Source organism: Typopeltis vanoorti, chromosome 2, assembly GCF_054136105.1.
Source record: "Typopeltis vanoorti isolate ZY-2024b chromosome 2, IOZ_Tvanoo_1.0, whole genome shotgun sequence".
Lineage (NCBI taxonomy): Eukaryota > Metazoa > Arthropoda > Arachnida > Uropygi > Thelyphonidae > Typopeltis > Typopeltis vanoorti.
The window spans coordinates 121,330,242-121,357,951 of record NC_143550.1 but is presented as its reverse complement, the minus strand read 5'-3'; the positions used below and the strand labels follow the sequence as shown (position 1 = coordinate 121,357,951).

The 27,710-nt window shown below is 33.8% G+C and overlaps 1 protein-coding gene across 1 annotated transcript in view; it reads right to left on the bottom strand.

Moving 5' to 3' along the window:
- Window positions 1-6,202: 6,202 nt before the first annotated feature.
- Window positions 6,203-27,710, bottom strand: part of LOC150109391 (uncharacterized) — a 186,399-nt gene continuing 164,891 nt past the window's right edge. The window contains exon 5 of the mRNA XM_090407836.1: window positions 6,203-8,475. Within this exon, the coding sequence (XP_090263962.1) occupies window positions 8,233-8,475 (243 nt within the window). The 3' untranslated portion in view covers window positions 6,203-8,232. The remainder of the gene's footprint in view (window positions 8,476-27,710) is intronic.

Sequence of the window (27,710 nt, the reverse complement as noted above, 5' to 3'; positions counted from 1 at the left end):
TATTTCCTCATTCTCTATTTTTATGAACAACTTTCTTTGTCATACATTTTCTGAAAATTATAACCCAAATATATTGAACTCCTATGTTAATCAGTTTCTTCCCAATTTTTCACTTATGAATAGAATTGAATTGAATTGAAATTCTGAATTGAAACTTTTTTTTTTCTAAATTTATTCTTTTTATGGCAATCCCATCCATGAAAGTTGGTTGGAAACCTATAATGCAATCTAATTTTGGAGTTGGCCTGGTTGGCTGAGAGGTTAGCGTATCTGCTCTCCAGCCAAAAGGTTGCAGGTTCAAATCCTGCCATGGGCATGGATGCTTGTGATTGTCTGTGAAAATACTGGCGGTGGGCAGTAGATGGCATTGGTGTAGATGATGCGGTTTGCTGTAGTTGGTGGATTAAGAGATGTGAAGTGGGTGCCCTTCCTCAATGAGTCTTTGGACTCTTTGGAGGTGTCACGTAATAATAATAATAATCCTAGTCTCTAGATAACCTAACAGGAAAGAAAATCTACCTATAAAACCTTCCCACATATCCATGCTACAATGCAGTTTGGTGATAAAATACCAAATAAACAAATTAAAATAAATAAAAAAAACAAGACATTAGTGTTTAAATTAACATTAAACATTATTTAAACCTATTTTTGTTTGATTTCAGGTGAATAATGCTTTATAGAGATGCCTCATTTAATTTATTTTATGGATAATTATTTCATTTGCAAATGACCCTAGATATCAAAGTGATTAAATCACCTATAATGTAACAAAAAAGGTTATTTGGTGTCTATACATTTATTTTTTTAAAACTACAGCTCTGATGACATAAATAATACTGGGTTTCTAAATAAGATATCACTTAAACAAAATTATTTATGACAAATATTTTGAAACTTTTGGAGTACATTATTGCTTCACTGTGGGGTAAACTTTTTTTTTTTTTAATTGTACTACCAGAATTCCTTCATTCCTTTATTTCAGCTGCAAATCTAAATTACTAACAATAAAACAATCACATCATATTGAAATTGCAGCAAAAAGCAGTATGCATTTAAGAAAGTGGCATTATAAAGTAAAATAGTTAACTATAATTTCTAGCAAACTGTGCCAACCAAAGGAACCCAGAGAACCTGATTCTCGCCCATCAGCTGTGAAAGGGACTAAAGGAAATATATCTGCTTAATTAGTCTCAGTCAAGTGATATATTCCTTGCCATCAATGACTTACCCACACAACTTATTAATAAAACACATAACCCAAGCCAAAAATATACCAGGATTTAAGAATGAAATGAACATAGAAACTGACAGTGCCATATGCACAAATGATACAAATTACACATCTAGTATAAGTGATGTTTTTAGTATAATGTAATGGTTTGTAGCAGGTCACATCACAAACCATGCAACTGTAAATTATATTACTGTATTTTATTTTCAGTCTTTTTAAACTTTTTGCAAAAAAGTACAATACAATATCATGTCATATTTGTCTTTATGCACATATGAAGAACTGGTGATGATAACACACTTTACAATAAATACCAACATCTTAATAAACTACAGTACTTACAAAACAAACACTCATGACATGAGTCAAAATTATTTGTTAATGACTTTTATTATAATTATTATATTGGAATATTTGTGGGTTCAATTTGTTGGCTGAGTTTTTAAATTCGTAATTAATATTGTCATTTCATCCAGGTATTAAACCAATAAATGTAACACTGACCTCTTTAATATTCACTAGACCTTAATAATATGATGTATCCATTTTAGTGAATACAATACCATTACTTTTACATTATCTGAAAAAAATACTGGTATGTTTGCCGTTTTTGGTAATGTTCTGGAATTTTAACTGTCTTTTATGTACAATTTTGAAGAAAGCAAAACAAAAATTTAAAAATAAAGAGGCAAAATACAGGAATGAAGTAATTTAGTTGGTAATAAAGCAAATAATTTGAGCTGTTTAAAACAATAACACCAAAAACAAAAAAATGAAAAGCTTTAACACAGATTAACAAAAAAAGGAAGGATCACCAAGAATTATTTATATATACAATGAAATGCTTACCTGGCTCCTAAGGTACTCTAGAGTAGCTGGTTAATCAAATATTCTGGATATCTGAGAGTTATGGTAAAGCATTACCACTATCACTCATCACAAATGCAAAGAAATTAAGAAGTATTCAAAATAAGGAAAATACATCAATTTTTCATGAAGCTGAAAAACTGACATTCAATAAGAGATAAAATTTCCATAAGTGAGAACATATGGGGACTTCTCTGCCTTCATAAATTGTTGCTTAGTGCTGCACTATTTAAAAGACCACAAATCCATTGGACTGTTTTTTTTATGGTTTTCAGAGACTAAGCAGAAACCTGCTAACAAACATAGGTGATGTAACTCATTTGTTTACTAATGATGAAGAATGACATCATTATTTTGAAGAAAGAATCTTAAAAGGCTTCATATGAATAAACTATCTAGAATATCTAATTCCAACCTAACCAAGTTATCAATGTTTATGCTAACAAGAGAACCTTCAACATCATGTAGAAATCTTGCTTCAAATTTTGCCCAATTACAGAGCATGCCAAGCAACACAATGTAAATTCTTAGCTGTCAATACCGCAAGTATCTGAGAGAGAGAAATGTTCCTCAAGTAAACATTCACTTGTATTTGTGGACCCCCCCCCCAACTCCTTTCTAGATTCTGCAGCTGGTATTGAGAAAGATACTCCTAAGCAGAAGTTTAGGAGTATTATTAGGCATCTATAGTTAAGTAAAATTTGAGATGAGGTTTCCATATGACAACATTGAAGGTTATCTTGTAAGAAACCAAAGTTTCTGAAAGGTGAGAATATTATGACAGCATATGAAGCTTAGTCCACTTTTGTCAGAAATAAAACTATTTAGAAGCCACAATCTAAAAAATCATGTTTTTTTTTCATTCGTGATTTTAATTAAAAAAGTTAATAACACAATTAAAATTTAATGGCCAGGGCTTTTTACAGTAATTTTTTACTGTAATAGATAGAAAGACATTTTTCTCAACTATCTTTACTAAAATATTTCGATTCTTCATTGATTTTTTTTTCTCCATGCATTTTTCTAATTTAGTTATCATTCAAAGTTTTTGGAAATATGAATGCAACAGGATTATGTTTGTTTACTAGTCTAGATCTTATGCTGAATTTTGAAGGATACACAAGATATTTCAACAAGATAATTTTAGCTTTCCATACTCAAGTGTAGATACAGTATGCATTATTCTCAATATAAGCATACTTCTACTAATTGTTCATAGATAATGATCACTGATTTGCTTTGTTATAGGATTGGAAGTCTTTCATGTGTGGGATTAATATATATAGACAGAGAGATAGATGGATATATAAAATGATTTTGGAGTCAAGTGAAAAATAATAAAAACATATGAGAAAGACCACTTCAAAACCACAGACACTTATTTGAGATATCTAAGAATAACAAGAGGCTGGATAAACAAGTTTTCAGCAATTAAAACTTATTTTGATATATAGCACAGCTTAAGTTTTATGAGAAGCTTCTTTTAAAATTAACACATCCAGTATTTCCAATTTTACTAAATTAATTATGAATAAGAATTATCAGAATAAATAATCAATCAAAATTTTAAAATGAAAAAATTATGAATTACTCTTTCACGATTGTTGCCATGTAAAATCTTGTTTCTAATTTGAAGATGTATAATCTGTAATTATAGAGAGAATTAAAGAAAGTTCCACAAACAAAAAAATTAAATTTACTCTTTGAAACCATATTGATAGGTGTTCAATTTTCCAGCATAAATGAACTGATTCAGTGGATAGCATCTCTGCTCTTAAACCAAGAACCTCTAGGTGTTTGAATATCACAGAAGGAATGGATGTTTATGAATGGCTTAATGCAAAAGATACCTTTCATCACCCAATACGAGACTAGCCTTTGGACCTCCAATAGGCCTGAATTAGTTTGGAAAAAAATTTCTGCATTCAGTCTCCAGGGCAGAATTTCTGGATTATCTAACCTTTAGCACCCACAGTACTAATGCATCAGAGGTTTGCAACTTTTCAGGCTTGAGCTTCACAAAAAAATATTAAACTTTTAAAAATATATTTTGGTATATCAACTAAGATATAAAAAGAATATTGAAATATTATGAAACTCACATGAAAAAATTGATTTTTACAAAGCTAAGAAAACAATTCCTTTAGCTTCTTAATATCTCAATCTTCTTTATATATATATATATATATATAATATATATATATATATTTTTTTAGCTTGTTTGCCAAACCTCTTTTTTTAAAGTTCCTTTACATGCTTAAATTTGTACACACATCAATAAAGGTCTTAAAATTTTGGTGTTAAATAACCTTATTGGAAGTTTCTTTATTTCTCTATAAACTACAATATCATCAAATTAAAACTGTGATAACTACTCCAGAAAAATATATATGAGAATACTTTATACTTTTTATTATTCTAAAATTTTGATGTAGTTTATTCCAGTTTATACTTATTCATAATTAACTTAAAAAAATACTGAATGAAATAAATAAATAATCAGATAATAACATGTATTTTTTCCTTATAGGGAGTAGGCAAGGCCTTTTTACTCTATCTAGCTTTTGGAGAAGACTGAGTGGACAGTTCAATCTCCACTGGTAGCCAGAGATAGCTGGCCAATGACTATCACTAATTATAAGTGACAACTGATGAAGAGATGGGCAAATAAGTACTGCCATCTCTTGGTACCTAATCCTAACAGGATACGTAACTGTCTGAAATAGTGTGGGTTCTAGTGTCGATTTTCTTGAATTTATAAAGAAAAAAAAAAAAAACCCAAAGTTTTCAGGCCCATGCCAGAGATTGACTAATTCAGGAACTAGTCAAAGAAAGGCTTAGAAAGAGTTCCTTCAGCAGGCGACTACACTTGAATTTTAGTCTATCTTCAGGCAGCCTAGTGCAAAGGATGAAAGCATCACTTTCACTGAGCTACAGGTCTTAAATGCTGAATATGCTAGTTTTGGTGCTTATAAAACATGAGCTTTGCTATATTCAATTATGATAACAATTTGAGTAACACATATCAAAAGATTAAATATAAATATAATAGGTGCTTCAAATTGAATAAACTGAAAGCACTTTTGCAGAAGGTTTTTTAACATAGGTTTTTTTAATTTTTAAATAAAGTAATAATGAGAGTAGAAATCATTACGCAACGCAAACATATGAATCCTGGCAAATCAGCGCTGTCTGCACAGTGACTTCATAAACCTGAACATTCTCTTTAATTTAAATCTTATTTAATATAATTTATATCTATATTTCATTAACATAAATCCAGTATGCAACTCTGCTGTTGTAATGAACATTTTTCTGCAGTAATGAGAACACTGTAGTAAGCCCAGATTAGCAAGAGTATTCAAATAAAATGTTTTAATTATTTTGGTACGAATTAAATGAATTGCTATTATTCATCTATGAACTTATATGCTTCATGACAACAGATTATAGAGATTATACAGCATTGAAATTTGAAAGTTTAGTCTGGATTATGAATTAAAAATCAAAATCAAAAAATCAAAAATCAATTTTGATCATAATACAAAATACAGCTGCATAGGGCATTCCAGAGTTTTCTTGGGATGGCTCAACAAAACATATATTAGTAATCAAAAATGCTTCACTGTGAGAGGGATGTGCATTTAAAAGAAGTTTATAAAAATTGCAGCACACTCATTTCTTAATAAATATTTTTGTTATTTGTTAAACTATTGTTTTTACATGGGATAAGTGTGTACATGCTAACTTACAACTGAGGCTAATTTGTACACAGTCACATATTTTAAACTTGATCTAGACAATTAAAGTATCTGACTTTAGCAGTTTTGTGCAATTTAATAACAACAAAGCAAATGACCAAGGACATTTATTATTAAAATTCACACCACAATTACATTTTAGTGAGTGTTGCTATGAAAGGGAGGTCAGTTTCCTTTTTTTTCTTCTTTTTTTCCAACAAGGATGTTTCTTTATAAAATCGTCAATATTATTTAAAGCCTATTAAAAACAGTCCATAACTTTATATTGAGCTTAAAAAGAATGATTTCTACAAAAAAAAAAAAAAAAAAAAAAAAAAAAAAAAAAAAAAAATTGCTACAGTTGACTCTTCTTACTATAGCAGTCATATGGACTGAAAGAATAGTTTGTAGTATACTATAGTGAATTTCTATATAACACTGTGCCTATGGAACTTTGGTTAGGACTCCCTCCCATCACCACTTTTTTTTTTTTTTTTGAAATTTATTATGCTGAGTGGATTTGCTATAGTAAGGGTCAACTGTATTATGATGCACACATATGGTAGTTGAACTCACAAGATGTTAGGTGCATGATCTATTACAGACAGCATAAGACAAGTAATAAGGATATAAACACCATTTAAATGTAACACTGTTGGAAGTGGTTGCATTTGGTAGCAATAACATTTCACAGGGGATATAAAGGAAGCATAGAATTAATAATCTCATTCCTCACATTAAAACTTACACTCTTCTAGAATAAAAATTTGTACAATAGTTAAATCATTTAGTCTACAAGTCTGCCTCACGAATAAGGATGTCATTGCTACACGGAAGTACACAAAACAGTTCAGACCTGCCTAAAAGAAATATTTTCCCTCCACTGACTGCAAATGATCTAAATTAACCACCACAACAAGGTACAGATATTCAAGACACTCAAGACTAGTAACACACTGAGCACACAAGCATTAGAACATTTCATATAATAAGTACAAAACCATGCACTTTCCCTACCATACTTGTTCACTACTTACCTAAAAATTTAAATAAAAATCAATTCTACAAACTTACAAATAAATAAACATTAATTCATTTTATTACCTTATATTATCAAACTCTGATATTAAACCTGTTATGATATATGCAAAGGGGGGGAAAGCTGCCATTAGAGCAATGTATGTGCATATGTTTATGACAAACAGACCAAGAGAGAGAGAGAGGTACTCGAAGAAAAAAAAAGTACCATGATTATTATTGCATGCATATATTGCCCATTAGGAATTAAACTGACATCCCACAAATTGTATTTTCTTAATTAATATTAAAGAAGCAGTGACTTTTCCCTCCCATTGGATATGAACTATCATTTCGTAGAATTTTCATTTTGTAATAAATCAGAACTGTAACTGGGAAAGCATGTGTTAAGTTGTATTCATAATCATGGAATCTAATTTATTTTAACTCGTGCAAACATGCACCTCTCCACCTGAGTTACAGCTGTCAATATAATCAAATGTGAAAGTTTCTGGTAAGAGATCTGTGGACTTAAAGAAGGATCAAATTTTAAACTGGAGTACAGAATCTGCTAATTCAGATGATGGAGGAATGGGCAATGATTTGCAATGCTAGTGTTGCTTTTTTAAAAGAATAGCTGGAACATACGTTGAACTTGGAGAAAAAAAAAAAGATTCTGCTGTGGATTGGATCAGTAGTATACATTGGAGCAATTCTTGTCATACCAATTAGCTGTGTGTAGGAAAATATTTTTTTCAGGCAAGTCCTAAGAGGCTAATCTAATAAAGTAGTTACACATCAAACACTAACATTGGAAAGAACAAGTTTGTACCACTTCTCAACCCTTCTGCAAAACAGTTTGCAACTGGCAAGTTATCAAAAATGACAGCATACATAAGACAGCAGACTGTCACTGTGCGTGTTAACAGAAACACAAAGTTGATAGTTTTCCAATGCTATGATTTATGGAAATGTCACTGTAATTTCTAATTTAAGAATGATGGTGATAACATTTAGAAGGGGAGGAAGGGTATGAAATGCAATATGTATATTAGAAAAATCTTGTAAACATACCTACGTCCCTTTACACTTTGAATTTTTATTTTAATGAAAGCTGATATACTTTAAAAGGCAAACTTGCAGTAGACTCGAGATTCTGCTTTCAGCAGTTTTTAGATAAATGTTAATGGCCATGTCAGTTAAAAAATAAAATGCCTGCACACAGTGCATTTCGTGATGTAAATTATAAAACACTGACAGAGTTCTATTTTTACATTTATGATGGAAATGAGTGCCAAGATGACCTCTACCCTCCCACCCCCTCTTCTGATCAACAGAGTGAAACAACCAAAGACTGTCTGCTCAATTACCGGATCAATTTTCTGCAGCTTCTTCTTCCTCCTCTTCTTCCTCTTCCTCCTCCTCTTCTTCTTCTTCCTCTTCTTCTTCCTCAGTTGCTCTTTCTGCTTCAGGTTTGGCTTCTTGTGGCCCATCTTCATTTGGCACATCTTTTTCTTCAGCACTGTTCATTTCTTCACTCTTCATATCCTGAGATTCTTCTGACTCTGTTGTTTCATCTTTGCGTGGTCTTCCTCTCCGAGAACGTTTAGGAGTGTCCTGAAAGTGCAATAAAGTGTAATTTAATCAAATCAATCAAGGCTGTATGATACAAAAAACTGAGAACAGCAATGGAGTATAAAAGCAGGGGGAAAAAAAAAATTCAAATAACCATTCTAATAAAATTAGCATCTTGCCTCCTACGAAAATCTGCAAATACTTTTCCTTTCTTTATCTTATATGTTTAAGAAATAAAATTATAAAGTGAAAATCAGATCTGAGCTTAGCTTGTTCTTCTAAAAGTTCTCTTCCACAATTTTTCCTTGCTTCTTCTCAAGTATACTTGCACAACTCTTACCTGAACACATACTAGAGAAATTTCCTTTTTCACAGATGGAAACAATGTGAGCTCTACTCCAATCATCTGGAATTTGACCTTCTGAATTATGAGTGCAGATACTGTTATATCTCCATAAATATTTGAGCATTTCAGGTTGAATATCACCTCCTCTTGCTGCTGCCTCCCCCCCCCTCGAACCTAGGACACTCCTTCCCCAAGCATATGGTTGCGAAGCGCATAACTAGGCTAACTGCGCAGACAGAGTTTTCATAGCACTCATCTATAAAAAGTGAAATAAAACTGAAAGTGAGAATTACAGAGGAATTCCCTACTGAGTGTTCCTGGTAAGATTTATGTAAATATACTTGAGAAACAGCTAAAAATATTGTGTAAGGGAAGCATGGAGAAGAACAAGCTGGATTCAGGCCAAATAGATGTTAGGATCAAATTTTCACTTTTAGTCGAGAAATCACGGGAACATGACACACATGTATAAGAGAACAAGAGAACAGCTGTTCAGAATGCTACAATTATATGGTGCAAATGGGACATTATATCAAGCAATACAAAAAAGTGTCCTTGATGTGACTGATTTCACTGGAGAGGTCAATGTAGGCCAGAATACATGGTTCTTGTTCAGTTTGCTAAGATTTTGATAACATATTGCTGGGAGGGGGTTATGTGATAGATGTACTTTCAGTATGGGCTGGTTTCTGTAGACAGAAAAGAATAAGGATCCATTGGGTAGCTGAGTGACAAAAGTGTCAAGGAAGGGCAGAAATACCATAACTGTTAAATGCTTTTTTGATTAAAGAATTCTTAAAACCATTTAAAGTTGCATACTGAATACCTCAAAGACAGACTTGCTTATGCTAGTCCACTTACTATAGTAAAGAGAAGATTCAAATTTAAAAAATGAATTCATTGCACTTTTGAGGCATTCTGTATAATTAATGCTACTTGGAAGAAACTGCAAAACATTTTCAATCTTCCTTTCTCAAAGGAATTTGAAAACAGCCTGAGTTCAGAGCAAATTCTGAATGTGCTCCATCAGGATTCATTAATAATTCTTATATCTTGCACATAAAGGAAAGTCAATAGGTTTAGTAACATTATTTACTGCTCTAAGATCTAAGATGAATCTTAATTTTCCATTTGGTTTTTGAGAAGAAAAGGATTGTTGCAATTAGAAATTGACTCTTTAATCATTCCTGCCTTTCATAATCAAGCAGTAACTTCTGGAATTTATTCACGCACTTCTGAGGAGTCTGATTTTATTTTACATAATACTGAATTCTTACACATTTTATGATATATGTAAAGAAAGGCTTAGGTGTTGTTCATTATTCATAATAATGCTGAACGGCATAAACAACATCAAAAGGAAAAAAATACTTCAAATTAAGTGGATATTGAATCCAACATTATTTCAAAGCCGAATAGAGAAACTACGTTTCATGCTGAATTTAGACAGTATAAAAGTTTCAGTGGATCCAAGCGTAAGCAAACCTTTCATGACAGGGAGTAACTCGTGGTAAAGGTGGAGTAAGCTCTGATCACTTTCCTTAGTATTTCCCATAATGTAAAGCACACCTCCTTGCAGACATGCATGTCTGCAAGGAGATGTGCTTTTATAGTTTCTCTATTCGGCATGAAACTCTTGTAGTTTCTCTATTCGGCTTTGAAATAGTGTTGGATTCAATATCCACTAAATTCAAATAATTTTGCATCGCTGAAGTGAAACCTTATGGCTCTTTATTTCAGTAATTCTTGATGCCTTTTGTGACGTGACACCTTTTGGCAACTCATATGGCAAAGTATAACTTCTGCATCACTTCAACCTGGGTATTTACATCTGGATCTACCTATTCACTGATGAGACCTCAACAAAGGTCGAAACCGGTCTGAGTAGTGACCCCCTCCCCATAATGTATAGCATCATACATGTCTGCAAAGAGATGTGCTTTACATTATGGGAAATACTAAGGAAAGTGATCAGAGCTTACTCCACCTTTACCACGAGTTGCCCCTGTCATGAAAGGTTTGCTTACGCTTGGATCTACCGAAACTTTTATAGTTTCTATATTCGGCACGAAACTCTTGTAGTTTCTCTATTCGGCTTTAAAATAGTGTTGGATTCAATATTCACTTAATTTGAATAATTTTACATCGCCGAAGTGAAGCCTTTTGGCTCTTCATATCAAGAAAAAAATACATTTATTTAATTCACTAATATTTTGCTGGTTTTCTACCTAGCATCATCAGAGTATAACGATAACTGTGACACACTACAGCACTAAACTAAGTAATTATCTCCATTCTACTTTCACCTTTCATTCAGCTAACTACCTTCATATGTTCTGGCACATGCCAAAAATTTACAAATCAGGTTGATGACGTGCCGGGAAGTTTTTAGTAGGGGAAAAATTATTAGAAAATCTATTAATAAATTTATAATAATATATAATATTTCATAATTATTTATAATTTTATAAATAATATTTTATTTTATTTATATTTATTTATATGCAAATTTATAATATCATCATCATCATCAAATTCCTGCCATGTACCCTCAAGGGGTGTACAGGACGTGATAGTACCACATGAAAAAAATGATATCATTACTAACTTCCTATCTACAATTTTCCTCGAAATCAATCTGTTACTTGTCAAGACTCCAACATTATCAGATCTTATATTTCTATCGTCTAAGACACTTTGTACTGTATCAATCCACCTATATCTTGGTCTTCCTCTGGGTCGTTTTTCTGCCAACCTGGCAGAGAACACTTGGTTTTCTAATCTTTCTTCGCCCATTCAATTTAAGTGACTATACCACCTGAGATTAGCTCTTCTAACGCCCTGGATGCTGACAATGTCAAGTTCTTTCTTAATATCCTTGTTTTTAATATGATATTGCCATTGATGCCATCCGTTCACGCCTCTAATCTTTCTCAGGACTCTCATATCTGCGGTCTCTAGTCTTTCGTCAAGTGTTTTACTTCTGACCCAGCTCTCAGATCCATAAGTTAAAACTGGTAAAAGTGAACACTGTCTTGTATACAGCTAATTTAGCGTTCCGACTAATTTCTCTCTTATTCCATATGAATTTATTCAATTGACTTCCCACCATACTAGCTTTGCTGATTCTGTTATCTATTTCTATATTTAATTTACAATCTTCACTAAAAATCGTGCCTAAGTAGCTGAAATATTTTACTTGTTCCACAGGTTCTCCATTCACAACACAGTTGACATTTTCAATGATTCTGCCTATTTTCATTGTCTTTGTCTTTTTATTGCTGACTTTCATACCATATCTATTACAACAGTTATTCAATTTAGTCAGAGAATCTTGGAGGCTTGTAGCGGATTTATTTAGAAGTATAACATCGTCTGCATAAAGCAAAGAGCTGACATTAACATCTCCAATTTTGATATCATATTTAATACCACTTTCCTTCATAATGTGATCCATATAGATAATGAATAACAGAGGGGATAATGTACATCCTTGTCTCACACCAGATTTAACATTAAACCATCTTCCTGTACTTCCTTCAATTCTAACTGCTGACTTACAACTGAAATAAAGACTAAGTATTGCTTGATATAATGCTCCATTGACACAATATAACTGTACAAAATTGAATAGCTATTCTCTTTGCACCTTGTCATATGCCTTTTCCAAATCGACAAAACTTAAATACAGATCTTTGTTATATTCCTATGTTTTCTCGACCAATTGTCATAAATTGAAGATCTGATCCTGACAGCTTCTATTTGGCCTGAATCCAGCTTGTTCTTCACCCAGCTTTTTTTCCACAATTCTTCTCAATCGTTTCTCAAGTATACTTGCATAGATCTTGCCAGGAACACTCAGTAGGGAAATACCTCTGTATTTCTTACATTCAGTTTTATTTCCCCTTTTATATATGGGTACTATGAGAGCTCTACTCCAATCATCGGGAATTCGTCCCTCTGTCCAGACTTTCTGAACTATGCAATGCACCCACTGTAAGATTTTTATACCACCATACTTCAGCATTTCTGTTCAATACCATCTACTCCTGCTGCCTTTCCACATTTCAAGCCTTTGATTGCTTTTTCTACTTCAAGTATGGATATGTATTTCTGACTGCAATCGTGGTCAGTGTTTTTTACCACTGTGCTGTCATCACTGCTTGTTTCATTTAGCAGTTTTTCGATGTAATTATTCCATACTTCAAGGATATCTATTTCTACCGTTTTCATGTCACCTTTATCATCTCTTGTCATCTTTATCTTGATATTTATTTTCTATATTCTTGCCAAAGTCCTCCCATGAGTTTTGTTTAGCCAGTTTTACACAGTGTTTAGCATTCTTGCATTTGTCTCTGTATTCTCTAAGAGCACAAGCTGACTTATTTGCAAGGAAATTTTGATATGCTTTCTTCTTTTCCTTCACTGCCTCTTTAACTTCCTGTGTCCACCATGCAGTTCTAATTTTTCTATCCTTGCAGACAACTTCACCACATGCCTCTCTAGCTGAATCAATCAGGCTTTCTTCAAGGCTTGCCACTGAATCTCCAAGGTTTGATTCCTGTTCTCAAACTCTTTCATTTTTAGTTCCATAATGTTTGTGTATTTTAGTCTACAGTTCACATCTGAGAGTTGCTCAACTTTTATTCGCTTTAAAACTTTCTTACATGTTATTCTTTTAAATATGAAATTCAATTTTATCCTGCTCAAGACTAAATAGTGATCACTTCCAATTTCAAATCCTCTGTACACTCTGGTGTCCTGCACCAGGGAGAAAACATCACTATCAACAATAACATAGTCAATGAGACGTTTGCCTCTTCTCTCCATGTGAATTTGTGCACATTTTTATGTTGGAACATGGTGTTAGTAATAACCAGTCCATGTCCTGAGCAGAAATCCAACAGGTATTTGCCATTATTATTAGCTTTGCTCTTTTCTCCAAATTTTCCCAAAATATTTTTGTATGTCTCACAATCATTTCCTACGCTGCTATTTAGATCCCTAACAAGGACCAGCTTTTCCTTTTTCATTGTGTCAGTTGCTTTTTCTAAAGCCTCAAAAAATTCCTCCACTTCTACCTTTGTAGAACCTTCTGTGGAACCATAGGCACATATTTGCGCACATCACTCTACTTGAGACTGACTGCCATTCAAGAATATTAGCCTCGTATTTTGTGTTGAATACTATGGCTACTCCTTCTTTTCCTTGATTGTCATTGCCTGAATATAACATTTTGTATTTATTGCCCTGAAAGATCTCACCAGTTTTTGTCTTTTTTGTTTCAGTCACCCCTATTATGTCGATCTGGTACTTATCTAATTCGTCAGCTAGCTCCCTTTCTTTGCCATTCAGGCTTCTTATGTTGATAGTACCAATCTTTAACTCTGGTGATGTTGAGATGGGGTGTGTTTTCAGATTTGTTCCAGTAGCTGATTTTTCGCTGTTCGCCCTGGTTCCCTGGTGAAAACAATGGGGTCCTTGTTTAACCGGGCGACGCCCCCAGCCGGCATGAAATTTTGTCATGTTGTATCATCATTTTTATTTTGGTTTAACTAATAAGAATACAATTTGGTCGGCTAAATCCGACCAAATTGTGGTAGGTGCACCCAACATGGTGCACCATGAGAAGGTGAGGATTGGACATTAGGACAGAAGCCCTGGTCGGTTCTCCGCATGCCTTTAAAGGCTATGTGGAGGTCTCCTCTCAGTTATACAGCTTTGACCCTTAAGCACCCCATTTATAATATTTATAATATTATTCAGTGTAAAATTGATTATTGTATTATTAAATTGATTTTAATGTTGGTTTGAAAAAAAAAAAAAAAAAAAAAAACGGTAGTGAGAAAAATATTTATGCATTGTAACTCACCATAGAAGTCAGCTGAGCAGGAAGCTCAACTTGTCGGTGAAATGCTTACCGTATTTACTCGAATATAACTTGCCCTCATGTATAACTCACACCCCTGATTTTACTTTACGAAAAAAGACAAAAATGTTTTGCATATTACCTCGCATAATAAAACGAAAAATGTTTAAAACATGTTCACGTCGAGGCGATAGTAACTGGCCCCCATCCCCCCTCGGTTAAAAACACACCCTACCCAAAGCCATTATACTGCAGATGCAAGAAAAACAAGTGTAGTTTTATTGTATCCCTGAATAAGGTACAGAGACTTTTGCAGTCAGTGTAATATATTTCTCAACAAATAGTGTGATGATTCATTAGTTAGTGCCATTTTTATTCCAGCTGTCTCTAATTGCACTATTATTGTCCCCTCCCACAGAAACTATGCTGTATAGACTCAAGTCAACACTATGTTGCACTGAAACACAGAATCTAACTAAAAACTATTGTCCAATTTTTCAATTACATGAAATAAGTGTTTGTTTTATTGCATTTGAAATTCTCGATGTCGTTATGACAGATCACAAAGACTAACTTCAAATAAAATTCTACCACGAATTGAAACATGCCATATAATTACGGTGACCATACGTCCTTTATTTCACTGCTCTGTCCTTTAGATTTTTTTTTCTAGAATGGCCATTTTGTCCTTTATTTTGTGAATTGAAATAGTAAATTGAATATTCATGGCAACATATTTAAAGATGCAATTCATAAATTTTACCAAACCTGCATTGATAATTTAAATAACTGGGACAGCTGTTTCGTGGAAATGGAAGTATTTGAATGGGTCCTACTATGACAAATCCCTCTGCGGGCGAAGATCGAGGAAAGTGTTTTTGTTCATTTCCAGTCACTGGAACTTAAATATAAATGACGGTGAACTATTTGATGAAGTTTCATGTAGTAAAAGTTATGTCACCAGTGAAAAGATCGAAGAATGGTGACAAAATGATGTAGTAGGGTTGAATATTTTAAATATTTCACGGATAAACATGTATCTTTTAAAAACATTTTGAAAATCGCTGAATTTTGCTTATGTCTCCCTGGATCTAATGCCCCCACTGAATGAGTATTTTCATTAGTGAAAAATATGTGGACCAGTGAAAAAAAACCCGATTAAAAATCAAAACATTGAAAGCATGCATTTATACCAAACTTTGACATGAATTGAATACAGTTTTATGAATTTTTAAAACACAAACCTGATTTATCATTCTTCTGTATAGTATCAAAATTAATTTTTTTAAGTAATAATATGATTGTTTAAAATGCTATGTATATGCTTATATTTTACAATAAACGTTATAAAGTTTTTAAGTTTTAGTGAAACAAATAAACGCAATTTTTTTTTTCATTTATTATGAAACAATTTCTGATTTGTCCTTTATTTTCTCAAAAAAAATATGGTCACTGTACATATAATGTGTGTGTGAGTTCACATGCCAGCTCAACATAAACAAGAAGGGAAAAAAAATCAACCAAGGGTTGAAACTTTGTGTGAGTTGAGCCCGCTGGTAATGAGAAGTTCCGTCGGAACGATAAACGATACCCGTCATGAATGTGTTAAAACTAGGAAATATATAGTGAATATTGTTATGTCAGTTTCAGATGTTATGGAATTCGGTTGAAGAGAATTAGCATTTCAACTCAACAATTGTCAGTCGCCTATGTCTTTGGGTGTCGCGTGATCTTTTGTTAATACAGCACCAATCATATGCATGTCTTTATAGCTGCTCTCTCGTGTAAAACAAAATTTAACTTGTACATATTGTATTAATTTAAAAAAAGTTGAATAATTTATAAGCATATAAAAGGATATCACCAACGATATTTACATATCGTTGACGCTGGCACATCAACGATATGTAAATTGTTGACATGCCAGCAAAATTCTCGGACGTGCCACCTCTGGCACGCATGCCATAGGTTCGCCATCTATGGTAAAGATGATCCTTTTGATTGGAAAAACCTCGGTATGAATCCTATCTATGATGAGAGGAATCTTTATTAGGTCTTATCAATCAAATGGGGAGTTAACTGGTCTCATACAAAGGTGGAGGATTTTCTCTCCAAGAAACTTAGGCTTTTCCTCCCCACAAAATATGCAAACTGGCCCTGTGAACACACATATCTACAGACATAGGATACTAATAGAGAGAATGAAGAAATTAGAGCCTCACCATCTTATCTTTGTACTGGGCATTATGAATCTCAGGTAGAGATCCATAATAGTCAACCTCTTGGCTGGAGATGATACTTGACAGGACAGAACATGTTCTGAAAAGACTGCCAGTAGGTACTTATCATTACTAAAATAAAACGCCAAAAGGCACTTTTCATTATTATTAGCTTTGCACTTTTCTCCAAATTTTTCCAAAACATTTATTTATCTGTTTATCAAGGGAACAGTTTTTTCATTTTCTTTGTCGATATGTGAGCTACCCTCTCTGATGACTTGAAAAATTCCTCTACTTCTCCCAACTAAAACTTTCTATGGGATGTAAGCACAAATAAGTTGCACTGCCCAATTTCCTATTTTGAAATTTATCTTGAATTGAATGAGGGTTCTGATCCCTACCTTCTTGTGATACATCCTGTCAACAGATATCTACTGGATATTGTACAAATGAGAATAGCTGGCAATCTGAGACTTCACTGAGTGAATTATATTCTGTACTGGCTTTAAAATATACACAAATATGATAGTGCAATATACATTTTTATGTGAATCCTATCCAAGAAATTACTACTATGGGTAGACTAAGGACTTTTAATTTATTTTTTTTACATAATCTGGAAACTCTACCCTAGAGACCAAATATGGAACTTTTTCAAGGCCCTTCAGGCTTCCAGTAAGTGTGTGTGTATGGAGGAGGTCTCACATCAGACAACTGAAAGTCATTTCCCACCTAGAGACAATCGCAAACATCAATGCCTACAACTGGATCTAGGGTCTAGGATAATTCTTTGTCCTAAGAAATCACTTCATCTAATAGTTATTCAATTTGATTGTCTAGGGTCTCTTGAGATAAACTGGTAAGTAGACATAAGTAAACTGCACTTCTCTCCACCTACATAATAGTGACAGTTTTCTATTTGAATTTGTTATGAATGATGGATACTTCAAATATCAAGATAAATTTCACAAATAAGTTGAAGGAACAGACATGGGCAAACACTTTCCAACTACTTATGCAGGACTGCATATAAGTAATTAGAATTGTTTCCTTTCCTTCTGTGTGGATACATTATGTGACAATATTTTTGGCACTTGGAATTCTTCCCAAATGAGAACTTAAATCATTTCTACATAAGATTAACTTCATCCACCACATTTACATTAAAAATGGAATCCAATGTCTCCTAATTCTAGACCTTCTAATACTTAAATATAACCGGATTGTACTTATTGGTGTAAAGGAAGATATCCTATTATATCTGATTATATTGTACTACATGCTTTCTAACAAAAGCTGAATTTCATTAACTTCATATTGTGTTGATCAGACATTCCTCTTGGAAAAAAACAATGAGAAACTTCAACCATTCTCCACCTTCTCAAGAGCAAGTCTGAGATATTTCTCAGAAGACAGTGAAACTGTTGAAAACTTGTTTGCCCTATTTGCAAGTAAATATTTATTATTATTATATTTCTTTTATATAATCTGCAAACCCTACCCTAGAAACCAAATATGGAACTTTTATATTCTGGCCTCTGACAAGTGAGACATTGGTCTCCTATTGGACTCAGATGGTATAATTCATCTCCCACCTAAAGAACTGCAAACATCCATGACTATAGAAAGATTCAAACCTGTAGCCTGCTGACTAGAGAGAAGGCACATTTCCTACTCAACCAACCTTACTGAAAAAAATATATATCTAAGGAAAGGACATAGGTAGATTTCCAATTTTTCCAAAGACGTTGGATCGATTAACAATATGGGAGTTTACCAGTTACCTTCTTCATGTGACCTCTCTTAGTTTGGACAAACAAGAAGATAGGCATTCATTTGCTTGGAAGGGCTCTGAGATTATTCAGTCAATTTACAGGACATTCATAAAGTGACTTTTTTGCCAGTATCTGTCTATACAACTTCTTAATCTGCAAAGTACATAAGCCTCCTCTACTCCTCTGCAAATCCTACACTTCCTCAGTTTTCACTTGGGGCTATAGACATCTAACTGTTCTGAATAATTCTGCCAATAAAAATGGTCTGATGGAAACTTAAATTGAGATGACTCAACCAATTTTAGTCAAGATCCTAAATATCAAATTTTATCTAACAAGAGCAAATTTATTACTTTATACCATTTCAAACCATTTCATCCCCACAAAATGGCTCTACTGAAATGAAAACTGAGAGGATGCAATACATTTCTGCTATTATTCCAATACTGAAATTCAATAAAATCTGTTATCTAGTCAGATTTGAAGCATAACATGTTATGCTTCAAATCTGACAAATCAAATATGCCAGCAGATTGACAAAGCAAATCTAATAGGTGCTTATGCATTTTTCAAAATATTTTATCCAAAAAATTAACTTCTTAAAAATCAATTGTGGTTTAGTTGGGAAACATTAATAGTAAATATGCAATCTTTCTGCCAGAAAGCACACAGTGGATGCCAATATCCTGTTTATGCTCCCATATTCATGCTTAAATTTAAGTAATTTCCTTTATTAATTCCTTGTAAAATGTGCTCAAATAAAATATCTTGGTATTCTAAAATGTATATATTTTATTTATTGAAATTAATCTAGTAGTTCCTGAAAATTCCCATAGCTATGTTAATCAAGCTGCACCAGCAGTAGGCCATAGCCACTGAAGCAATTCAATCCTTTGACTCTATATGGTGTGATCACTGCCAAGTTCACTAAACAATACCTGCCTAATACTCCACTTCAGGGTCACAGCCAAGGTCGTGTCCACAGTAAACTACAAAAACCACAGGTTGATTAACATAAGTAACTTATTGCCGTGTTCCTTGGAATGTCATGAATATCACAAATTCATGTATGTCAGAATTACAGAATCTAACTTTAAGAAAATGTCAAAAGATTATTATTTTTATTATATAAAAAAAAACTCCATGGAGCCAAAGACTCATCATGGGAGGTCCACTGTTATATACACAGTTTATCATACTGTGCCTTAAATATATTCACTTTATCTGCGATCACTACACTCTCGGACAATGCATTCCAATCACTCGCCACTCTCCATGTAAAAAACCTGCTCCTCTCCTTTGCTCACACTCTCCTTATACAGCTTCCAGGGATGACCTCTTGTTCTCTTCCTATTTTCACCCATTCTGTGCCAAACCTCCCCAACATTAATCTGGTAATAACTTCTTAACAGCTTTTATATCTCGATCATATCTCCTCTCTCCCTTCTATCCACCAATTTCTGCAAATTGCATTTTGTCAATCTGTCTTCATGCTCAACATTCCAGAGACCAGAAAACCAGCTGTCAATCATCTCTGAACCTTTTCCAATACATCTTCATCTTTTTGAAAACCAGGTGACTAAATCTGTGCACAGTGATCCACATGTGGCCTGATCAAAGCCTTATACATAACATCATTACTTCCCTCAGCATCATTCCCATCATCTGCTGTGTTGTCCTCACAATTTTAGTAACATGTCCCCAAAATTTTAGGTCCTTGTCTACAATCACTCCAATATCTCTCATTTCCTCTACCACTTCCAAGATATTTCCACCGATTGCATACTTCACATCCCATCTCTGCTTCGCAAATTTCAAAACCTCACATTTTGCAATGTTGAATTGACATCTCCACTCATTTGCCCATTCAGCCAGTGTATTCAAGTCCTCTTGCAAAGTTACAGCATCTGCTCTACTCCTGATAGCTCTCCCCAACTTTGCATAATCTGCAAACAACTGCATATCACCATTCAGACCTCTCCGTATTGTTTACATACAAATTAAACAGCAATGGGCCCAAAAGACCCTTGGGGTACACCACTAGTAACTTTCCTCTTCTGGGATATCGTTCCTCCATAGACAACTCGCTGATACCTATCAGACAACCAATCTCCAACCCAGCAAACTAATCTACTGTTCAGCCCCATCCGTTCCAATTTAATTACCAGCTTGTCATGTGGCAATTTATCAAACGGCTTTGCAAAATCTAAATATACCACTGTATATGCAACACCCTTATCCAATGCATTTGTCACTTTATTATAAAAAGTAAGCAGATTGCTAAAGCACAATCTTCCTTTAGTAAATTCATGCTAGCCACCAAAGAGTATTTTTCTGTTGTCAACCCAATTCTGAATCTTGGTCCTAACTTCTCTAATACCTTAACCACAACTCCAGACACACAGACTGGTCTATAATTCAAAGCCCTACTCTTATCACCTCCCTTATGAATTGGAACAATTTTACCATCTTTCCACGCCTTTGGAACTTGACCCAGTGAAAGATTCATGTTAAAAGATATGTAAAAGCTGTTGTTAACTCTCTGGAACATTCCCTCAAAACATGTGGTGAAAGAGCATCAAGTCCCACAGCCTTATTTACATCAAGTCTATTCAATTCCTCATATACCTCCTGTTCACTTACTAACAGTTCCTCCTCATCCTCCTTCTTTCCCACTGCTTTCAAGTTCTGCATGATGCCACATTCACAAGAATGAAATACCTTTATAAATTTCTCACTAAATATCTCAACTATATCCTCCGCAGCGGTTATCATTCCTCCGTTTTCACCAATTAATCCCATCCTACCATAATCATTCTTTCTTCTACTGGCGACATATCGAAAAAACTCCTTAAGGTTTTTTTTTGGCTTTAGCTAACTGCTGCTCATACTGCACTTTTGCTACCCTTATCAAGCGAGTCACCTTATTCGCCTGCTCTCTATACTTTTCATGTAACTGGTTGTTATAACTACTCATCTTGTGTTTCATCCATAATACCTTCTTCTTCCAGAATCCATACTTTATCTGCTGATTCACCAATTTCACAACTGCTCTATTTACTCTCTTAACCTATGGAATACATTCTGATATTGCCTCCACCAAATAGTGCTTGAGTAGGGCCCAAGCAGCATTGATATCCTTTCCATCCAATTCCTCTTTCCAATTTATAACTGTAAGCTGTTTCCTTAGCTTTTCATGATTACCAGTCTTATAGTTCCACATATATCCCTTTCTAACAGACATCCTCGAATGACTGGTCACCCTGCAAGTAATTGTCTTTCAAAAACTCCAAAAATTCATTTTCTTTACCCCCAGATACAGTCTCTTGGTTCCAGTGTACATTACCATAATTAAAGTCGCCCAGACATCCTCCCTTATGATCACTTGTTTCTTGCTAGCTAGGCCAATTTGTCTATACATTTCCTTCTCATTACCAGGTCTATAGCAACACCCAACTAAATATTTCATCCTGTTTACCTCTGCCTAAAACCATACTGCCTTACAACTATGGCCACTATCTGCACCTTGCAAATCCACCTTAGATGGGCACAACTCATCTGCTAACAATCAACAGTACTCCTCCTCCTCCCGTTCTTCCCTGCCTGTCTTCACAAAAAAATATCATATCTGTTCATCTCTATTCTTGTCAGGATGTCATCATCATCTAACCATGTCTCGCTTATACCAACAATTTTGGGGCAAATAAACTCAAGCACAGCAACAATTTCATTTCCTTTATTTCGAATACTTCTAGCATTAGTAAATAAACATAAGCAATCATTACTGGTTCTACAAGTCCTACAAATGCCACTTCTCCAATGACTCTTCAATACCATCCCAGTCATTTCCTCTATATTACCACTAATTCTAAAACTTTCCTCAGACTCAAACTCTCCCCTCCCACTCTGGGCCATCTTAATCTGTGTTTTCCCACTCACACATTCACCCCTGAATCCAGCACCCACATTTCATAAAGCATCTTCCAGACTCCCCATTTCCCTGTTTGTGTTGTGCTTCCACTCTCTCATTTACTTTATTCATGATACTCACTTCTCCTTTTGCAAGTGAGCAAATACCTCTCACTACCCTGCTATTTTGCTCTTTCATATCACCTCAGATCTATTCATTACAGTCATTACCTCTCCTTCCAGCAACAATCTCTCCAGGCGACTCACACCAAAACCAGTTAAATGCAGCCCATCTTCTTTATACAATTCTATCCGTCCCTCATATTCCTCCCACACATTCACAAAATGTACTCCATTCTCCTCACATAACTGCACTAAAATATCATTCATAATTTTTGCTTGCCTCCTCAATTCATCACTATCATACCTTGGCAACACACTGACTACCTTTCCAACCACACTGTTATCTTTTACTCTCCTTAATAATCTCCGTATATCCAATCTGGCATTTTCCTTGTTCCCAGCCAAATCATTCATCCCTACTACAACCACCAACTCTTGTGCCCTTTTATTCCTCATGTCCAACATTTCAATCACTCTCTCTCTCCATTCTATCACCAGGAAAACAAATCTTATGCACCTTCTCATTCACCACACCAGCAAAGGTTGGTCAATTAGTAGAGCTTCTGCTACTAATGGCTCAAGCAAAAAGTTAAGCAAGTTTGAGCGTGGTTAGTAGTTGGAATGGATCAATCGTTCGATGCTGTTGGCACACTCTCTTTCAATGAGTCTTTGGAATCCCTGAGGTGTCACATAATAATAATAATAATGGAATCTCCATAGAGAGCCACCACTCTCAAATCATTCGTTACATCTTTTGCATGGCCATCTTTCCTTCTACTCTTTTTGACTCTTCCATGTGTGTCCATAATTCTTTTCATTTCATTTCGCATGCAGTTAATCTCTTGCCTCATCATCAACTCTGCTTTCATGTTTGGGTCCAATATATGATAACACGAGTGAGACATCAGGATTGATATCTTTTATGATACTTTGTGCAACTTGACAAGAAGTAGGTATATAGTTTCATATTATGTCTTTAGTTATTTTTGGTTATGCAGCATCTGCAGCAGACCTCACACTGATGTTCTGATAAGGATATCCAAGGATAATTAATTCACTCATGTATCTTCTCCTGAGCGATATTCTGATCTTGTAGTGGAAGCTGCTGATCATGTATTTTAACGAATGCTTGGCGTAACAGCAGTAGGCCTGGATGTATCCCAAGACATCATCATCATCATCATGGAACTACCATCGTGATGTGAAGAACTGGCAAAAGGCAAAACTGCAGCTCAGGGTAATAAGAGTGAGACATTGGGTTCGATATCTTTTATCATACTTTGTGCAACTTGACAAGAAGTAGATAATGCAGGTGACACAAAACAAGGAACTAATATTTGGCCATCTCCAATTGGCCTCGATTCTATCTTATTTGAGTGAGTTTCAATTAACTCAACAGTATTAAGAATAGGCATCATATTCATTACTGGGATTAACATTAGATCTTAGAACAAACTGTCAAAAGATGTTGCACCGCCTGTGATTCCTCCATTTCTATTATTGTCTCTTCACTTTGTTGTGATCCTTTTACCAACATTGAACTCTGTAGATGGAAATAAGTTCTGAGTTGAACTAGGATATATATTTAAATGAGAAACAGAAACTCATTTAATGGATAATCAGTTCCTGACAGTTCTGACCTTCCTTCACTTGTGAACGACTTTATTGGCCTGTTGGTATCTTCTGGTGTGTCTAATTCATTTATTTTTGATGACACATTGGTCTTCATGCCTTTACTGTTAGAACTACAAAGATATCTACTCCGAGGTCTCCCTCTTTTCCTCTTAATTAATGGTGGCAATTCAAGAACTGCAGGCAGACAGCACTATTTTGCATGCTTTAAGTCTCTTACTTTCACATACCAAAGTCACATCTACATAAGTTTCAGTAAAAAGTAATTCATTAAAAGCATTTAATACATCAACATGGTGATTATTCCTTCTTAAACAGATTTGTTGAGTTTCCATCTTCATAATCTATTAAATTTTTTATTTTTATTTTAAAGTTAACCAATAACAAGTTGGAAAAATGCAACTAGCACTTAAAGTATTATGTCTTTACCAGCAATATAATGATAGTCATACACATGCAAATTAGGCTAACTCGATGCATATACGAAACTTCAATCAATAAAAAATCACACCACATTACTGACTTAACTCACCACATCAATGACTTCATTTATCCTAAGAATGTCTGATCACACGTATACCATCAACATAATTCAACTTCTGCACAAACTAATAATGTAAACACGAGAACTGAAAATTATCTGACATTAACTAATATGCTACATATAACTGATTAAAGTGAATAGGAGAATAAAATTCAAGTAACTTTACAGTAATTTAATGTTCATTTATAAAAGATAAAAAAAAAAGAAGAAGAAATGGCATAAACATACAAGAAATAATATCTACATCTCCTTCATTAATCATGGTAAATCTTTCAATAGATTAAATGCTAGTGGCAACAGTTTAACCAAAACCTTAAAAGATGACAAGGAAGTAGCAATGAATAACTCAGAAATGAATGTTGTCTAACTGCAAACAACTGAAACAAGCTAACCCAAATTGGCAATAAGAAAACACTTGAATAACCTGGATCTGAGTGAGACTTTCAACCATATATATATATATATAAAAATAATAATAAAAAAAAACTGTATACAAAGTTTTTCAATGCCACCTCATCAGAATAAGAATTACACTTACACCATGTGAATTTTACATTGTAAAGGTCAAATTCCAAAAATAAATCATTGAAATTTGTATTGAAAATATCAATGTTAATTAGGAAAAGTCTTCATCTTTTCACTAGTGCATTAGGAAAAGTTTTTATCTTAATAAACTAGAATTAAATATGTACAGTGCTGAAAATAATAATAATAATCTGCCCTTTGCTATTTACACTTAAATGTGATGGTCCAATTGATATATTTTTAACAGAGTTATATAATGTCTTAAAGACATTAAAACATACGAATGTTATACTAGTATGTGATGTAAATTTGGATTTACATAAGGGATAAGACCGAAGAATATAAAAATATATTATCTTCAAGTGGGTTTCATGCATACATAGATGGCAATACAAGAAGAGTAAACAATACAGCATGCTGTATTGTTCACATATTTATGAATAATAAAATGGTCCATGAGGACAACTCTGCAATCAATTTTAGCAATATAACAGATCATCACTCTATACCAATGCCTCCAATCTTTTTGCCTATCTGACAACACACTAAAGGAAATATCATAAAGTTTGTGACATCCTCCATTTAAGAAAAAATAATTAAAAAAAAAAAATAAATAAATATTTATTTATAAGAAATAGATAAATTTTGACACCCCTACTACCAAAATGCAATCCACTGGATTGCATTTTGGTTGCCCTGATAGCAATGATATGAGATGTGCAGTTAGTCATGAAAACATAAAACTAGTATCAATTATAATACATTTGGGAAATATACAAAATTATCAACTACCACATGATGATCTGTTAGATGTAAATCAATTACATGAGGAATTCATCAGAATGATTAAATATATAGATAGCAAATAGAAGTATAATGGAGTAGTGGAAAAAAAGGATATTTGCATATACTGGATTACTGATGATCTGAAAAACATGATAACAACAAAAGAAAAACAATATAAGTAAAGGAAGAATCCTACAAGTAAGTATTTGAAAATGACTAAAAACCTTACTAAATACTTAAAGGAAAAATATATGTACAAAAGAAAACCACCTCTTAATAGAACTTATTTCTTTCTCGTATGAATGATAAATGTAAATTAATGAGACAAATAATCACTTTACTATGGTGGTGTTGTGATTTTCATCTTACAGACAGGTCAAAGTATGTGAGTCACTCTCATGGACAAAGAATTCAATGTATATTTTTTATATGCAATAAATGATGATGAGGTAATGAATGTAGTAATTGGATTAAAAAAGAAGGGTAAAAAATGGAATAATAATAGATATGTTTAAAAACTAGATATTTTAAAATTGTTTTAAAATTGTTAAATTTTAGACTGTTTAAAATTTAACAAATGAAATCAGAGCTCAGTACAACATTACTGAGAGTCTCAAAGACTACTTAGAAATCTAGGAAGACTCCTATACTCATTACATTTTTTTGTTGTATATATATATATATGTGAGGGTGGTCTGAAAAGTTCTTGGCCTCAACCATAGATGGCAACACTATTGGCAAGAGTTTATTTTCTAAGTTGTTACATCTGTCATAAGCATCCATGTGAAATTGTTGCAAGTCATTCTATCAAGTAGTTTGTTTTATACAGCTATCTGAAGCAAAAGTGTTGCTTCAGATAGCTGTAAAAATGTATCCCTTGAAATGGATAAAATTGAGTATCATGTGCGACTATAAAATTCTTTGTAAAAGAAGGTTTAACGCCAAAAGAAATTCATTCGAAGTTCATAAAAGTTTATGGGCACTCTTCTCCTTCATTTTCGACAATTAAGAAATGGGCTGCCAAGTTTAAATGTGGCCGTACCAGCCTTGAAGATGATCCACGTGAAGGACATCCAAAAAGTGTAACAACACCAGAAATCATTGATCAAGTGCACGATATGGTATTCGATGAATGGTGAGTCAAAGTGCATGAAATTGCTGAGACTGTCGGCATTTCAAAAGAATGTGTAGGATATATTTTGCATGAAAAATTGCAAATGAAAAAGCTTTGCGCAAGATGGGTGCTGCGCTTAATCACAGCAGATCAAAAACGCACTAGCATGAAAATCTCTAAACAGTGCATGGAGCATTTTAACAAGAATAAAACTGATTTTGTGCGTCGATTTATTACTACGGATGAGACTTGGATTCACCATTACACATCAGAATCCAAACAGCAGTGTCAAAACAGTGGACAGAAGCCGGTTGTTCAGCGCCAAAGAAGACAAAGTCAGTTCCATCAACAGCAAAGGTCATGGCATTGGTGTTTTGGGATGCTAAAGGCATTCTGTTTATTTTCCTCACTGGTCAGCGTTTTTCTTCGAATCAA